Here is an 18,838-nt window from a genome sequence, read left to right as displayed (position 1 = left end):
CAAAACACAGTCAACATACACTCTTACTTTACAAGTAAAGACCAAAGCTTGGCTTTTTCCATGCACAGTGTCTGTAATCATGCCTGGTTTTTGGGTACCCCCCCTTCTTTCACATTTTAGTGTTGCCCTTCCTTTAACACACCCGCTTCAAATCAAGAATGGCTGATTATTAGTTGATTAGTTCAATCAGGTGTCTTGGGTGCAGGGAAAACACAAATGTGCAAGACAAGGGGGTATTCAAGGACCAGAGTTGATGAATGAGGTAGAGAAGGTCTGATACACTCCACATATAATAATAATAATAATAAAAATAATAAATTACTCCACATATAACAGCTATATATAATAGCTATAACATCTAATTGTATACATACAGAGTAACTCTACATTAGATTAGAGAATTTTATTGTCAATCCCCTCCAAAACTATTTTAATGGCAAGACCAATTCTTTTGTTTTTGCTATACACTGAAGACATTTGGAATTGAGATCAAAAGATGAATAGGAGATGATCGATCAAAATTTCAGCATTCGTATCCTGGTATACAGGAAGCTTAATAGGTTAATATATAGATTGGCATCTCAGTATGTCTGTGTGTGCCATCCATAGAAGAGCGAAACGCTTTCATTGGTTCCCCTCTGATTTTGTGATGTTTTGCAGTCAACATTTTAACCCTATTAAGATTGATTCCAGACCCAGAGATCACAAGCCCCGAGATCCAGTAAATGGAATGACGAAAACTGGACATTTTGGGGAAAATAACAATATTGTTTTATTGCAAACCAAACAGTCACATAAATCAAACATTTTACAATTTTACAGTACATGTTTAACAGTTATCATTACATGTAAGCATATCCTTAGTTGCTTTGTTCCATATATATTAAAACTAATACACAGACTCAAAATATACAAACAAACTTAAATAGCAGTACACAGTCATATCGAGTGGAATGTGGTGAGCGGACACAGGCGGAATGCTTTTTTTTTTTTTTCTGAGCGGCTTCGTTACATCACAAAAGGAGGCTGGAAGACTAAAGGTGAGACGAAGGCGTCTGATTGGTCGGTCCAGGCGTCTATCTACACGCATACATAGCAGCAGATCCCTTCCAGCGTTTGCCCACTCAATCAAGGGGAATGAAATATGGACAGATGATGAAAATAAAAATTGAAATGTGATGCTTAAATCATAGGCTAATTGTGCAACCAAACCTGAGGTCATGCAATCGGTGACAGATTGTGGTCATATGACCCAGAGGACTCATGAGGGAGAGGGAGGATGAAGGCACATGTACACACAGTCCTCTGGAAACAGAGCATTCACATTCTGACAACAGCAATACCCTCGAATACAGTATGTGGGTGGAAAAAAAAAAAAAACACTAAAGTCCATTAGTACTCCTGCACATTCTCTCTCTGTCTGTCCATCCAGAGCAGTCTGACCAGGACGTATGTAAGCGGAGAAGTAACCATGCTCTGCGTAGACAAACAAGACGACAACGATGATGAAAGAAAGTCACTTCTCTCATGTGTACGATTTAGGCCTTTAAACCAAGGCCTATGGAGCTGCCTAAGGCCATGTGCAAACAGGGGCCCCCAATCTGGGGGCGGGGCAATGGGGCTGGCTTCATTCTCATAGTGATGCACTACAGGTGGGACTCCATGGGACGGCATTTCCATGGCAATGAGCTACGGTTTCAGAGTCTATGGGATGGTGTCTCCATGGTGACAGGCTACAAGTACGAGTCCATAGTAGGAGCGTAGGAAAAGCCCAGAAAGGCCTCGGCCGCATCGCTGATGCTGGCCGTCACCAGAGCGCTGTCTGGGGAGCAGCCGATGGAGCTTGGCACCGGCTCGTCTGTGAACTCTGGGTCAAAGTGCCGCAGGTCGTTGGGGCCAGTCTGAAAAAAACACACAAAAATTAATTAGCTTGAAGAACAGTCATACATGGATTCATGTTTAAACATGAGAATCATTTCATTTTATCATGGTATAAATAAAAGTGTCATCAATGGAGTCATTCCCATATTCCCAGCACTTTATGTTTTATTTTTGTGATTTTGGGAACAGCCCTATATTCCCAGGTTTCTATGCCTCACTGAAATTTTGTAGAGAAAAGTAGGTCAGTGTGCAGGCCTTGGTTATATGTTCAGTAATTCATTTGAAGTTGTGTTAATTAGCTAATTTCATTAATAAAACAGTTAAATCATTTCTATAAAGGATTTCTTTTAAGTAAGATTTAAAAATGTCTCTGCTTTAGGGTGTGACCTTTGGTGACCCTATGACCCCACCCATGACCTTAGGAACCTTACGAACCTTATGAAATGTCCTTAATGCATCATGTACAGCTAAGGAAACATAGAGCCTTGGGGAATATACGGCCATGGGAACATGGATACACTCCGCTAACATGACCCTTATCCTTACTAGAAACTACAGCACAATAATGGAACATACCACATTGGGGTTGAAGGGAGGAGTGAGCTTCTTAGCATTCAGATCATCCCAGTTAATGGGGGAGAAGAACATGTGGTTCTTGATCTCATTCTGTAAACAAAGCAACAAGAAGAACATGAGCCACTGGATAACAATGTTCGTTCATGTTTCAGGCAATGATGCCTTCAAACAACACACTTACAAAGTCATCAGTGCAGCCTAGCCTCTTGGTACGGTCCTTCTGCAGCAGACCCTCCAGCAGATGGCGGGCAGCGTTGGAGATGTTGGGCTTCAGCTGCAGCGGCTTGTTCAGGATGTTGTCGTACATCTCCGCTGTGTTGCGGCTATAAAACGGAGGCTGTGGGCCAAGTAAAAAAAAAAGTGCAGGGTTAAAACTCCGGTCTCGGTGGTGGGTGTAATTATATAGCTGATGTGGTTCCTTGTATGATGCAATACTCACCAAGCCATACAGCATCTCATAGAGCACAGCACCCAAACACCACCAGTCCACTGTCCGGTCATACGGCTGCTTATGCAACACCTCTGGAGCCAAATACTGAAAGACAACGAGAAAGAATGTAAATAAGAGCTCAAGTGGATTTCTCCTGTCACAGGCTGAGATAAAAAGTGCCATCTAAGGAAAGGTATTTATTTAGCGCCTTTGTTCCATTACAAGAGACACTAAAACTGACAAGAACAAAATAGAGCCATTTCAGCTCCAGTAGTCTCTATGGTAACTGTCAAATAGCAGAGACGGATGGTACGTACCTCCGGCGTCCCACAGAAGGTGGACGTGGTTCCGTTAGGCTCTATGTTCTCCTTGCAGAGGCCGAAGTCTGTTAGGATGATGTGTCCTTGTGAGTCCAGGAGGATGTTTTCAGGCTTCAGGTCCCTGTAGACAATGTTCAGAGAGTGCAGGTAGCCCAGAGCGCTGGCGATTTCAGCAGCATAGAAACGGGCACGGGGTTCCAGGAAGCACCGTTCCCTCTGAAGGTGATAGAACAGCTAAGAGAGAAAGCAAAAAAAAAAAAAAGAGAGAGAGAGAGAATGATTAAGTCCTTGGTTCTACATCCTATGAGCCATATTTAATCAGAGCTTTCTTCACTCTTCACTCCTCCAACAATGGGAGGAAATGAGAGTGTACTCTACTGAAAGATACAACACACACACACAGGACCAAAGCTCCATCACTGCTAAATTGAGCTGCCCCCATACACACACACACACACACACACACACACACACACACACACACACGGGCCCTCCCAGCCATTTCCTGAATAGCTCCCTTTAAAGAGCACAGAAGGGATATCCGCTCTCTGTCTCTGTCTCCGTCTGTCTCCCCCTCACTGTCTTACTTTGTCTCTATTCACTTTACCTCTCTCATGTTCTCCATTTTACACACTGAAATGTTCCATAAACACACTGGGATAGTCTTACCTCTCCTCCATTGATGTAGTCCAGCACAAAGTAGAGTTTGTCGGCAGTTTGGAAGGAGTAATGCAGGCCCACGAGGAACGGGTGCTTCACGTTTTTCAGTAACACGTTACGTTCAGACATGATGTGTTTCTCCTGCAGCGTACAAAGCAACAAGGTCAGGGTCAAAGTTTTATAGCAGATGAATCAGACAAGATAGACAACATCCCAATTCTAATTACCAGCAAAATCATCTATGAGCTTCTGCTCTATTTTTTTTATTGAAACTCAAACTAAACTAAAGAATGTAAACTTATTAAAGGAAAAGTCCAATGTTTAGCAACCCAATCTTTATCTGACACATTTAAAATGCATGTGTGTTTACCACAGACAACAGGTTTAACATGTTTCCCTGTATTTGACTCAACACCTTTTGGCTTGAAACTCTTTCATAATGGAAGTCAAGGTTGCAGAATTGAGTAAAACGTTTTGCGAAACATACTTTTAAACGTAAAATTCATGCACGAATTCTTCAAAACTGTTTGGAAATGATTCTCTAAAGATGTACAAGTAATTGTTTTAGACATGGGACTACTTTTAGAGGAAATACCTTCTTAAAGATTTACTGACCTTAGACTGTTTGCTGTTCTACAACACGGAAATGCGTCAAAATTTTTGTTTGTGGTAAGCACACACACGCTACAGATGCAGTAGATTGAGAAATGGTGGAGTATCCCTTTAATAAGTACTAAATATCCCAAAAGATTTTACTTAATCAGAGACTATCGGGAATAAGCCAAAAAAGACACTAGACACTAAACCCAGTCTGGCCTATTTAAAGAGATCACATATCGCACCTCTTTCTTCTTCAGGATGGCTTTCTTCTGTAGCACTTTAACCGCATAGAATTTGTCATCGCCACGATGGCGAGCCAGAAGAACTTTTCCGAAGCTGCCTTTTCCAATAACTTTCAGGAAGTTGAAGTCGGAGGGCTTAGCAGTCGGGTTGGACGAAGGCCCCAGGTTTATCTGCTGAGATGGACTGGGCTACAGGACGAGACAGAGTCACGGTCAGACCTATGCCACTTTGTGGGTGTATCATGTGTGCATAAGCACAGGCATGCAGGTACTTACAGGAGGAGAGGGGTTGCTCGTCATCAGCTCGGGATCTTGCGGTGGTGTCAAGGTCAGGATGGAATCCACCTCTGGGCTAAGAAAGAAAGACCAGAATTAATCCAAAAAGTGCATTCAGTAGTGCAGTTTACTATAAAACAGAAACAAGCTGCATTTGCTAGCGTATATGATGATGTTGCATGCATTTACTCGTTGTCTGTATTTGGAATTTTTGTGTCTGAAGATTGTGCATAAATATTGCAATGCAATGCAATGCAATGCAAAAAAATCCTCTGTTAAGAATTTCACATTTTTGAAAAAATTATTTTAATCTGTTTTTTGGAGGAAAAAGTAATGTTCTTATAAATAGATATTATATAGATAATAGATAATATATATATATATATATATATATATATATATATATATATATATATATATATATATATATATACAGCTAAATATATAAAGTTCATATAGCATGAACTATATAAAGCATTTGTTTTGTTTTTCCCCACTAAATCTGTTTGTTTTTCAGTAGTGAACTGAATACTCACTGCTTGCAGGCGTAGGAGCTGGTCGCCAGTTTCTGAATAAAGTCATTCAGTCCCATTTTCCTCTGTTTCATAAAAGCTGCAAGACAGACAGAGAGAGAGAGAGAAAAGATAAAAGGAGTCATTTGATATTCTTCCACTGAAGCAGGTTGGCTTGAAGGAGCTCCATTCATTGCCGCTATAATGAAAGCCTACCGCTGAGATTAGCCACCAGTCCCCTTGTTTTAGAGTAGGTCATCGCGGGAGCGCTCACGCTCGTCTCCGTTTGGATGGTCATGACTGTAGCTGTAGTTTTCCAGCGCGGGCACGAACCCAAAACGACACAAAAGCCTCACTGAACTCCTACACTGCTCTTTCCTCACTTTATACCACACAGCGGGGCGAGCTGTGGGCGGGGACTGTCGACACTTTCGAACGCTTCGTCGACCAATCAGACGCGACTGCGCTCTGAATAGTAATAAGTCACGAGTCCACGCCCCTCCCACGCGCGCGCCGCTAACGTTCCATTGCAAAGGACAAAAATCGGATTTCTCACGCATAGACCAGGTTGCCAGATTGAGTGTGGTTTTAACCCTTTTTCTTTCCGAGTAGACCTATTTTCGTCAGATGCCTTAGGCCATTGAAGTAAATATTAGTCAATTTTATTCGTTTTAATTGTTCTTCGAAGTTAATATGTATATGTGGCATTTACAGTGAACTGAGCGGGTTTAAATTAGTAAACAGCCTGGGGGTAAAACCTGCGATCTGGCAACCCGGCATAAAGACTAACCAAAAACCTTTCTATAAAGGAATGAAAAATGACACTGTAAAGTAATTTATCCTGTTAGTAAACAGCACACAATTTTGCATCTCACACTTCAACACAGCCTGTGGACAGAGCCAAATAAACACTACCAAGCATCTGTTTAACATCATAGGTGATTAAAAAAATTAAGAACATTTTTTTTTTTTTTTTTTTTTATTCAAGAGCTGAGTCATATGTACATGTGTGAACACAAAACGAGGAACATTCCTCTAGACAAATGATAAGCTAACGCATCTTACACAATAATGAATGGAAATAGTTTTTCTTCTGCGCTTTCAACTAAAGACATCATTTTACAACACATAACGTCCTACCTGATCGGAGAAAGTCTCCGGCCACAGACAGCACACCGACTCCGCTCAGCTCACTTCGGTTTGCCGGTGACTCCACGAGCCCATAAGAAGTGAGTGAGTGAGCTCGCGCTCTCTCCTTACTGCACCGGATGGCTCGCGCAACGCCGACAACAGTGAGTAAGTGCCAAAAACTTCAGCCGGTGTTGCCAGATTTTTTCCAATCAACTTTTCCAAATCCATTCACAAGGGCACATTTTTTAAAAAAAAATAACATGTACATTCTTTTTTAAAATCTAAGAAATAACTAAGAAGTTTCCTCTCTACAACAGAGAATAAACTTTATCAGTGTTTTGATGTGTCTGTGAAGTTATTTCATTCTAGATGCATGATTGCAATGCAGTGCAATCTATTTATGTAGGCTAATATATACATTTTTCCACCATCAAAGTCTCCAGTGTGGTGTTTAAGTTTGAAATTAATGAGAGCCCTTCAGAAACCATGCAAATGAACTAACACTGAAATGTTCCTGTTCACATTCCAAGCAAAAGCACCAATCTGGCAACCCTGACTTCAGCTCGAGGGGGAGCTATAACGTTTATCTTCATTCATGCGACAGTAAAAACCTATGGGTAATGTCCCTCACAAATCCAGTCTGCACCAGTGCTACAGGGCTAAACTGTGGAAAACATTCATGCAGGGACCCTCACTGATTAACTCTGCGATTCTGTCCATCACAGTGCTCTATCCATTTATATTAATAAACTAAAAAAAAAAAAATGAGCTCATGCATGCCACTAGGAAAGTGCTCGAACAATGCAAACATCTCTGTGTGCACCTTTACTCCAGATGTGGTGTGGGGGTGAGCCCAAAGCTGGATTATATATAAAGTGTATAAAAGGACATCCATGGTACAGTTCAGCTCCAGATGCTGTTTGATACCTGATTTATGTTTATGTTACCTGATTATATATTTAAATAAGCTATAGCTTATTGTTTCAATACAACATTTCAAAAAGCCTCCAAGACACAAACCTCTGAGTCGCTCGATGCTCCTGATCGCCTTATGAGCCTCCTGAGAAGTGAACTCAACCTGGAAAAGTTTACTTTATCACATGCAATCCAAGACTCCTTATCAGATTTAGGCCAACCTGACAGATATTAAGTGTGTTTAAAACCAGGTCAAGAGTTCTCACAGAGGTGACACATGGTATGATTTAGTGCAGTTCATGCACTCTCAGAAGAGAGTGCACTGAACTGTACGTTTCCTTGTTGCTATTGTACCTTTAATAGGTTTCTTTCAACTGAAACCTTTAAAAAAGATTTAAAGGTACAGAATTGGAGCATAATTGCCTTTCAGAGTAAAGCTTTAAAGGTACACTGTATGCCCCTTTCTAGGAAAAAGATACACACAAAAGTTGCGCTTAAGAGTACCACTCCAGATACAAGGAATGGTACAAGTTAGTACCCATTTTTCTTAGAGTATGCAGTTCAACAACCGCACACACAACCCACCATTCTCTTACAATGTGTGCTATGCATTTTTTGGTATATTAGAAAGTCTTCTACGTTTACAGTCTTGCTTTTATCCACAGCCACTTGCAGATGAAGAAGAAGCTTCTAGAAACAAAAAAGCAAGAGTTTCCTTTCTATCTCACCATTTTCTAGTGACTTTCAATGTCATATTAATAAGAAATTCACCAGTGGAGATGTTGGCACAAACATTTGACTCAAAGATCCAAAATGCAATGCAGCTATTTGACGCAGTTGAGCTTAGTTACAGCAGAGACTCAGCTCGGCTAGATAGGGATCTATGAGATGACAAGCACAATGGCATTGACGGCGAGATTAGCATGAAAGTTGAAGCTTTGGAAACTGATCTGTTTGAGCAGAATGTACAGATGAGGAGGTGAGAGAGCTGGACAGACTACAGGACTAAAGCTCCGCTGCATCACTCCCCTTAAGCAGAGATGAAAGAAGGGTTAGATCCCACTGCACCACTATCAGTAGGTAGTTGAATGGTATTGTGGGCAATGTATGAAATCATTAACCACATCTGGGAGCAGCTATATTGGACAATCACTCTTTTTTTCTCCTTAGCGCAATTTGGTATAATTCCAACCCCTATAGGCCCCACCTCCCAAAGTGTGAAGGTGGGATTGCACCAGGAAGCTGGAAATGATACAGATTATAATAAAGTTGTACTCTGAACTTATGTTTGTAAGTTCAGACTCTCACCTCTATTTAATGAAATTGTTTACTTGAAAATGACATTATGTACTTTTATAAGCAAGTATATGAAGATATGAACATGTATTTGCACAAAATTTTGGGTACTAAAGGGCTTCATTACTTCATTAACCTTGCAGCTCTGGAGCAAAATCAAAGCAACTATCTACAGGGTTAGTGGAAAATTTGTCATTTGCTTGTAAATTTGATTCTCTGCAAAAGCATTCATTTAACTGCCCAACTTCTGGGATGTAAAAACAGCAACAGACAAAACAGTCATCAGCAACACACTGACTGGATGGATGTCTGGACTGAAGTGATGAACTCAGAGAAAAGGTAAAGACACATCAGACGTCACTCAACCAAGAACAGCTAGGAAAAAACATCAGACGTCACTCAACCAAGAACAGCTAGGAAAAAAAATCAGAACAAGAGCCATCAGTGCTGACAATAAACAGGCCTACATTTACTTTGTTATCATCTTTCAGGAGCTCCTAGAAAAGCATGTTAATCAAACAGGTTTGTTTTTTTTTAACCCCCACTACCTTTTTCAATCCAAAATGGTTTATAAGGGCTTTTTTGTTTGTTTGTTTGTTTATTTATTTATTTATTTTTTTACACACACACACATCAGAGTCTTCTTTTGTACCTTGGCTGGAGCCATAAATGCTGAACAAACTCAGTTAAATTCATTAGACAAGTTGTACATTACTACAATAAGTCTTCTCTGCACATTCCCATCAAAAGAAAGCATCTTTAAACTCATTTATAGAAAAATTTTATATTCAGCTAGCTAGCAGGAGCTAACCTGACAGGATTTCTGAGGACATATTTATAAAGGTTTATCCTCTTTACTGCCACTAGATAGACTAGCATAAGCTAACTAGACAGGATTTCTAAGCAGATTTCTTAAGTTTTATCTCATAATGTTTATAGTCTTTACTGCTTTTGCGAGATAGATGGCTAGCATAAGCTAACAAGACTGGATTTCTGAAAGGATATTTAAGTCATATTTATAAACATTTATCATCTTTACTGCCACTAGACAGATGGCTAGCATGAGTTAATCTGACTGGATATCTGAGAGGATTTTTAAGTCATATACCTTAACGTTTATAGTCTTTACTGCTAATGCTAGACAGACAGCTAACATGAGCTAACCTGACAAAATTGAAGGTTAACTGATGGTTTAAACGTTTATCATCTTTACTGCTAGGTAGACAGCTAGCATGAGCTAACCTGACAGGATTTCTCAGAAGATTTTAAAGTTATATTATACATGTTTATTTTCCTTATAATGATATAATAGCTAGACATTATCTAGATAGACATTCTGAGGGGATTTCAAAGTCAAATCTTCATAATCTTTGCTGCTAATACTAGCCAAATGGCTAACATGAGCTGACCTGACAGGATGTCTGACGGAGGTTTTGGATCACAGAAATGTTCATAGTCTTTACTGGTAATGAGGTAGTGTGACATGATTTTTGGGATGTCTTTCATAAATGTTAATGATGAGCTAATATTAGGCAACTTGACATAATCATAAATGATTTTCATCTTCACTGCTAGCTAGCAGAGTAACATACCATATCTGGGTAAGATAAGTTAAGAAAACATCTTGATAAATGGAATCATAAAACTATGCCATTCTTTTTGGATTCTATATAAGAACACCAGTCAAATAATTGTTATTAATTTAATCTATAAAAAAGTATTTCTTGACATGTTGCAGAGAAGCACAAGAGGTCCAATCCAATCTGTACCACTCCTGTATTGATATGCAAGAGGCTAACTGAGTGCGATACAGGATAATTTATGTGGCTGTCAAAGTCCTCTGAGCCATGACTTATGCTGCTGGTTAAAATCCTGAAAGCCCATATATATGACATAGAATATACAAATATAAAAATAGCTTGTGTGTTACGCTTAGTTGAAGGTAAACAGGATATCCCAAGTGTTGTTTCTCACAAACAAAATATAATTCAATACGCACTATAATGTATAAATGAGTATGAATGTATGTTAGTTAATGATGTGCGTAAAAAATAAAGCCTATAACATTTGAAACAATTTTTTTTTCTCCCATGATATCTCTGTCTGCTTTCCCACATGGGAAGACTGTACTCTTTTTTCTATCCATCATCCATCATACAACACCATTGTATGTATTGTGTCTTCATAGGGCATTGAGCCAAGTACACACATACACACTGTAAACATACACAGACGTCAGACGGATGATTTGAGACTCCCTAGCTAAGTGGTTAAATAACCCGCAGTTCCCTTCATACTGGCCTTATACTCATCCATCGTCAGCTAACGTCAGCTTTCACCGAGCAGCCATACACAGCTGCCATAATTACAACTCAGAGATGAGTCACTGGGTTATTGTGTTTACTGTAACTGGACTAGGCCCGGTTGTGGGTTTTTTGTTCATTCTATAAGACTCGAAACCCAGGCTTTTTATTTCTCTCCCCTGTTGACATTTTGTTTTATTGAGGCACATTTTATAATCTCTCTCTTTCTGTGGTGTGTGAAAGAGTCTGGGAGAGAAAGATTCAGGATGAGTTGATGATATAAGGGGATTTCGAGGATTTAGTCCAGCAAGGTTCAGCTTGACTGGTGAAACACTGTTTTTGTTTGCATTTGAAAATGGTGATTACGTAATATGCTTTAAAAACCTACTAGTGTCTTGAACTAAATCCAGCCATTAGGCATGCTAATGTGGTTTTGGAGCATACAGTGTTTTGGGGTTCCGTGACATTACGTAACTACACACAAACTCACACACACGTGTATGCACAAACATGGACACATCCTGGAGAAGAGCCAGATCTAGATCCGTGCTGGCAGAAACCCACTACAAATGGTATGCTGTTTAGCAAAGGTGACTGATTTTTATGAGATAATGTGAATGGATTTAGTACATGACTGAGCAAGCCCAACCATCACTTTGGATATTTTTTAGTGCTTCAGCAACAACAACAAGGAATAATAAGAGCAGTGCTTTTCTATAACAACATGTTTCTGTTTGACTGTGCAACCCAGATAGCAAATAAGTGACAGCCCACACTTACCACTTCCATCTGGCCTACATACAACCATGAAATGACGGAGATGGAATCTGGCTACCAGAACACTCTGGCTACAGCCACAACTTGACCTTGATGAGACCACGTATCCGGGAGGATATGAACCAGAGCTTACAGTTGGACTGTTTTCTGGTTCAAACACTGAAATGCCACATAGCCATTAGACATCATTAGTTGCATTTGGACCAGTGTTGGTCCAGATTCCAAATGCTGTGAAAAATATAAATATGGTTGCTACATTTGGGCTATTTTAGTCTCACTATACACATACCATAACTGAACAATCACAATTGGCCTTGTATTGCCTGCTATCTGGAACCCTAAGAATTGCGTTTACAGTAAAGTGCTATGTTTTCAATGCATTCAATGTACTTTAGGGTATCTCAGTGTATTATACATATATTCCTTGGATATTAGATAAGAGATATTACTTTTCTGCCTTCAAATGTTGGCACTGGCTCACCAAAACTAGAAAATTAAAGACTGGAAAAATGTCCAATGTCCTTTTTCCAATCTTTAACTGTGTAGACTCAGATTCCTGTTCTTTACTGACTGGATTGGAAACCCAAGTGGTCTTCTGCTGTTGTAGCCCATAGCCTCAAGGTTCTAAATATATTGTGCATTCTGAGATGCTTTTCTGCTCACCTCATTTGTAAAGAGTGGTAATTTGAGCTATTGTAGCCTTCAGCTCAAACCAGTCTGGCAATCTTCCTCTGATCTCTGTCATCAACAAGGCTTTTCCACCCTCTGAACTGCTGCTAACTGGATGTTTTTTGTTATTTGCACCATTCTGTGCACCATTCTATACATATTCCTGTGTGTGAAAATCCCAGGAGATCAGCAGTTTCTGAAATACTCAAAACAGCCCGTCTGGCACCAACAACCATGCCACAGTCAAAGTCACAGAGATCACATTTTCCCCGTACCGATTTTTGAAGTAAACATTAAATTAAGCTCTAGACTTGTAGTATATTACAGTATAGTATAGTATAGTGCACTATAGACCAGTGTAATAGTATACCATGATAATGAAATTTAAAATAATGATATAAAGATGCAATAAGTTTTTCTAAACTGAGTCTGGCACTTAAAAAAAACAAGAGAGAGTATTCATTATATGTTATTTAAAGCTAAAACCTTTAAAATATTCTAGTGTTTCTCTAACTAAATACTGTTACACAGACACAGTGGTGTTATAATTACTAATAATAAGTAATATGTTTGCAGTTTAAAAAAAAAAAAATGAAAAATGAAAACTGTATCAGTGCTTTTTTTTCCAAACTTTTCAGTGAAACATTCAATATGCATTTTAATTAAATTTCTTAAAGTTTTTTTTTTTTAAGATAGTCCTGATATATGAGCTATATATCCTGAGAAACAGTTGTATATGTAACACAATTGTAACACATTTTGGAATGAAACACAGTGTGTGCATTTTACATTTGCTGCTAATGAATTGTATGGTTATCATGCCATAACATTTTCTCACTGTTCCACTTCGACTCACAGAATTTATTAGTTCAGTCTATGAAGGGTTCACATAGTTCAGACTAGTGTTGTAAAACCAGGTAAGCAAGTGGAAAAAACTGTAATTAGAGATTAGAGAAGCTTTAGAGAATTAGAGAAGTCACAGTGGAAAGTTTGTGGGACCAAACCCAGGACCTAGGTTTGTGTGTGACTAAAACTCTGCTGGAAACCCAGCAGTCATGCTGAATAAGTCCTCCCATATTTCCTGTCTTTACTGTACTGTTTCTATAATAATGTGCAGTATGAAAGGTCATGTTACGCAGTCTCTGTAGACAAATTCAGTGATCTACACTGTACCAATTTCTCGCTTTCTTCCTTTCTCTCTCCACTGCATTGTAATACAGTAGGCAGTATATATGTAAATAAAAACACTAAAGAAGTGGGTTATTATGATTGGGATTCTCAAAGCTCTTTAAACACCAATGTGGCTCATTTTGCACACTGTAACTAAACAGCATCAACAAAAGCTATTCAACCACATCATTCTTATATAAATAAACAGTATGTATGAAATACAGCTCTGTGTTTTTATATTGTGCAAAGATTTAGAAGAAACAGGGAGGAGTCATATGGTGCAAATATTATGTTGCGTAAGTTGTTATTCTTTCATAAGTGCTGGTATGTGTGCAATCTTTCTGATAGCAAACAATTATTAACAGTTTTAATGTGTCAGGTGAACAGTTAGTCATGTAACTGTTTTGTTATAATCTTGTGACTGATATTTTCTTATAATCCTGTGACACTCTGAATGCTTTGTGTTTTAATCAAATAAGCAAACTCTATGGTTCATCAGAGATCATGGACGTGTAGACGTCCTTTTTTTTATTTAAATTTGATTTAAATCAGCCCGTAAAAGTCTTTTTAGACTTATTATATAATACTGAAGATACAGTATCTTAGTGAGTGAAGTAGATTTCTGTAGTTCCTTTGTCGACAGTTCTCTGTCGCTGAAATGAGCTCCGCCCCAGCTGAAACAGAGCTTACGTGGCATACAAGATTTTGGTCATTTATGGATGGTAAGCATGCCAGAATTTTCACTGCAACTGGAATTTACCTCAGTGAAAACAGAAGGCGCTAACAATTACAGACTGCTCCTTTAAGTCTGTCCCCATCTCCCTTTATTAGGCCCCTTATTATAAGTCCCTTTATGGACCATCTTAAATTGACTACAATAGCTGTCACAATTTTCTTTAAGAGACACCTTAAAAAGCTTTTCATTTATTCATCTTCAGTAATCATGGGAAGACTGGATGCTAAGCAACAATACACCTGAACTCTGGAGCTGTGAGGCGGCAACGCTACCACACTGCACCATTGTTTCATCCCAGAGACATCTTTTCACATCTTTAAAATGCTAATCTTTAGCATTTGGTTTCACGAGCATATCATCAGCATTCATAAAATGTAATTTGCCTTAATATTCTCACAAACAGAATGCGGGCAGAGATAATAGCTAAAATAATGGAAGCAAGTATAATTGCCAAGTCATTTCTGCTAGTCACTTGTGCTGTCTTTTTGTTCATGACATTTTCAGGTTGTTTTCAGCTCCGAGACAATTATGAGACAAAAATGTGTGAAGAGCTGCAGTGAGTCATCAGGCTTATTGAACATTAATTAAACCGGGACACTCTTGCTCTTCTACACATTTTGTGCAGAGAGAATTATTAGGTAGTTACAAAAAGTAGATTTCTTTTAAGCTCTGGAGGAGGAAGAGGGGAAATGATTAATGTTACATAATCACTCCCTAGGATAAAATGAAAGTTATATATATATATATATATATATATACATGTGTGTGCATGTGTGTGTGTAAAAAAAGAGCTCTTACTGGTGTCTGAGGTGCAGCCGTAGTCTGGATCGGCTTCTCCGTGATAATACAGGTCCATCGCCTGAAAAAAGCAACAAAGGTGGTCAGCATGGTTGCATCTCAATGTACTTGCTTTAGAAACAACATTTGTTAGGTTACATACAGTATCTTTAAATATATGAGATAGTCTGTATGTGCAAACTTCAAAGTAGAACTCATCATCGCCATAGCTACTAGCTTTCTACTACAATTCCACCTACAGCCTCTGAGGGGCGTGGCCTAGGGAGCATTTTATTAAAATATTACTAGTGTAAATGTAACCAAGCCTGCTGTTGTCTTGTGAGAAACTACGCACAAGACATAAAGGCAGGAAGAAAGGAATAAAACACAGCTGGTTGTTATAAAGTGTTTTATTCCTCTTATACCTGTATATTTGCCAGTGGTCACGAAGTACCCACAAAGCAAACCCTGTTATCACTAACATTATGAATGCTACAAATAGTTGATTGCTCACCAGCCTATCTTTTTTCTCTCTTGAATAAGCTTGTCATTTTACCGAGAAACCATAAAACCCAAAGCCCTCTGTCCTGAAGACTTTCCCATGGAGGAAAACCTACAGTTACAAAGTGCTGACGCTCGAGACTCCTTCCATGAATTAAAACAAAAATCTCACAGAAAACCACACCATTTGAACAAGCATACAGTATGCTTTTCTTTGTTAGATAACAACACATAGTTTTTAATTAGTTTATGATTAGTTTTAGATTATGTAAAGCATCTCCATACAAGTGTCTGAGAATTAGCTGTTACTATAAAAACAATAAAGTATTAGACAAAGTGCATTTATATAAAAATGTGTTTTGACTGCACTACTATCAGAGTTACTACTAAAAAAAACCTAATCAACACCTTATGACCAATTAGAATTGAGAATTAAACTACAGTAATAGTCAAAAGCTTAATTCTCTACTTATATGTATTCTTTATACACTGCTACATTCTTACTTGTTACTTGTGGTGGTTGTCCTGATACTGCATCTGTGTGCGGTTTGCACCATCAGCAGTATGTTTTGTCATATAATTTATCCTGATGTTGCTCCTGTTCTGTGTAATTAGTGTTTACTTGGTACTTACTCCTACTGTCCTGTGTAAATACTATATTGAGCTGCACTTATTCTTGTCCTACACTGTCATTGTGGAATCCTGTATTGTCTTGAAGCTCAAAATGTTGTCCTTCTGTATACACACAACCAAAGTTTACCTTACATTTACATTTATGGCATTAGGCAGGCACCCTTTTCCACAGCAACTTACATTTATTTCATTTTATACAATTGAGCAGTTGAGGGTTAAGGGCCTTGCTCAAGGGCCCAGCAGTGGCACCTTGGAAGTGCTAGGATTTGAATTCATGACTTTCTGATCAGTAGTCCATCATCTTAACAACTAAGCTACCACTGCCCCATTAATTTCTTACCTTAATTTCTGTATAATTCTAATATGATCTTAAAGTAACATAACAAGAGCCTATGAGGGCAAATAGTTTGGGCAAAACATGAAATTTACCCTGTTTGCCCAACATGTAGCCAATCAACCAAGGCATGCTTCTTTACTTCTGTACTGAACTTATAAGGCTAAGGTAACTAACAATTAAGGGAAGCTTATAGCTACCAGTTTAGCATCATGCAAACTACATGTCTGAATCATCAGTGTCTCAAAAACAGACTTGTTTATGCGTCATGAAGTAGAGACTTGAAGCGGATGCAAATGCAGTTTAGAGTTTATTTAAAGGAACTGGCAAACAGGTCCAAAACATGAGGCAAACAAGAAACAGGCAAAGAGTCAGGAGAGCAGCAAACCAAACAATGAGGGCAATTCCAAAATCCATGGAGCAAAACTAGATCAAAACCAGAATATCACCACACAGAATAAACCGCTTGGTAAAGACAGGTACGAGCACACTGAGCGTTACTTCACATTGAGTGAGCGTCTGTGGGGCCTTTATATAGTGACAGGTGTGATTGGCTACCTGTGGTTTCTGATGCTGTTACATAAAAAAAAAAAAAAAAAAAAAGAAACAGGATGTCACAGAGCTAAAAATGTCCAAATTTTGAAGGCGGAATTACTTTCTTCCATTGATTGGCTTCATGTGTCTTGGTGGAAGCACTTGTTATTCTTCACTCTCCCCAGTTGGTAGCTTTCGTATGATAGGGGAGAAGTGGGTAGGAATTGGCCAAGACCAATCAGGAGAGAAAATGGGGGAAAAGTCATTTGAATGCAGTTACTATGTGAAGATTCTGTTTAATTATTTTTGTTTTGTTGAAACATCCATGTGCAATGGTGTTAATATGTGGTGCTAAACTGGAGGATACACTTCCGGTACTTGCTAGCAAGATTAGCCTTGTAGCTCCAGTGCAAACATGTCTTGTCTGATCAACTACATTTGTGGTAAGTGAAAAATGTGTACATGTGTAAATGTGATTTTCACCTAAACTACTCTTTTAACCCATATTACACAGTTTATGCAACTCCAGAGCTCTGAACTGTAGAGGAGCCTTGCCTCACCTTTGCTTGTTGTACAACCCGATAAGCATCTCGTAGCTGATAAAAGATCACATTTTCCTGTTATGTGGCTCAACTTGTTTTGCCTCGCGACATAACTATGCCAGCAATGAATGACCTGATACGTGATCTACATTTACTTCCTTCAGTGAGGAGCCACTGATTTTTTTTTATTCTCAGCTAGCCCATATATTCTGAAGTAATAGGCTAAATATGGAAATATGGTTATGTTAAAAATGCCACGTTGCTGTTAACCACAAATATGACCTAATATTTTTGCAGACATTGACGCTGTAGTCAGGAAACTATCTAAGGAAGTTTAAATGCATGATATATGGTTTGTAGTCTGCTAAACTTCAGCCATTCTAAGCCTTTAACCTTTTGTTTAGTTTTTCATATTGCTATTCTAATGTACCATGTCTGTTTTTCCTAGAGAAAAGATGACTTTAGCTCACAGCAGGGAGGCTGGAGTGTGAAAGTGAAAGATTTTTGACTGCTAACCTTAACCTACTTACTTGATATATGATACACACACACCTCCCTGTGTCTTTGTGTCTAGAAATGATGCCTCTATTCTCTCCCCCATTCTCCCTCTCTCCATGTTTTCGTCTCTCTTTCTCTCTCTAAAGTTTGTTTCCCAGACTCTGAGACTGTAGCCATAGCCATAGCAGATGTAGGCCTCATTAATAATGCATGACAAGTTTTTCTTTTTCTTTGCTAAGTACCACACGGCGAGAGTTCTGCACAATTCCCTTCTCTCTCTGCAGCACACACATATCACATTAAATAAATCAGAGAAAGAGAGAGAGAGAGAATCACAGCAAGAGAGGGAGGGAGAGAGAGAGAGAGAGAGAGAGAGAGAAAGGAAGAAAGGAAGATGGCGGCCACCATGAAGATGCACACACCGTTAACAAATCTCCAAATCAAATTATGGTGCAAAAACGATTTTATTTACAGGGTGTCTGAAATTTCAGGAACCAATGAGAGTCAAACTACATGTACTTAATT

The 18,838-nt window shown here is 38.8% G+C and overlaps 1 protein-coding gene across 3 annotated transcripts in view; it reads right to left on the bottom strand.

Annotated features, from left to right (window-relative positions):
* Positions 1–747: 747 nt before the first annotated feature.
* Positions 748–18,838, bottom strand: part of sgk1 (serum/glucocorticoid regulated kinase 1) — a 37,652-nt gene continuing 19,561 nt past the window's right edge. The window contains exons 4-13 of one of the 3 annotated variants that reach the window (XM_053240776.1): positions 15,293–15,353; positions 5,522–5,597; positions 4,986–5,061; positions 4,710–4,898; positions 3,877–4,008; positions 3,205–3,441; positions 2,897–2,992; positions 2,639–2,794; positions 2,458–2,547; positions 748–1,901 (exon numbers count right to left, since the gene is read on the bottom strand). In XM_053240776.1, coding sequence (XP_053096751.1) covers positions 1,734–1,901; positions 2,458–2,547; positions 2,639–2,794; positions 2,897–2,992; positions 3,205–3,441; positions 3,877–4,008; positions 4,710–4,898; positions 4,986–5,061; positions 5,522–5,597; positions 15,293–15,353 — 1,281 coding nt within the window. In that variant the 3' untranslated portion in view covers positions 748–1,733. Of the gene's footprint in view, positions 1,902–2,457; positions 2,548–2,638; positions 2,795–2,896; positions 2,993–3,204; positions 3,442–3,876; positions 4,009–4,709; positions 4,899–4,985; positions 5,062–5,521; positions 5,598–5,713; positions 6,608–6,637; positions 6,793–15,292; positions 15,354–18,838 lie in introns of those variants that run through there. The other 2 variants (XM_026945003.3, XM_026945002.3) reach the window with 2 other exon arrangements.

This window comes from Pangasianodon hypophthalmus, chromosome 16 (assembly GCF_027358585.1).
Source record: "Pangasianodon hypophthalmus isolate fPanHyp1 chromosome 16, fPanHyp1.pri, whole genome shotgun sequence".
NCBI classification, from domain to species: Eukaryota; Metazoa; Chordata; class Actinopteri; order Siluriformes; family Pangasiidae; genus Pangasianodon; species Pangasianodon hypophthalmus.
Note: the sequence above shows the minus strand (reverse complement) of the source record. Positions and strands in the feature narration are given on the sequence as shown.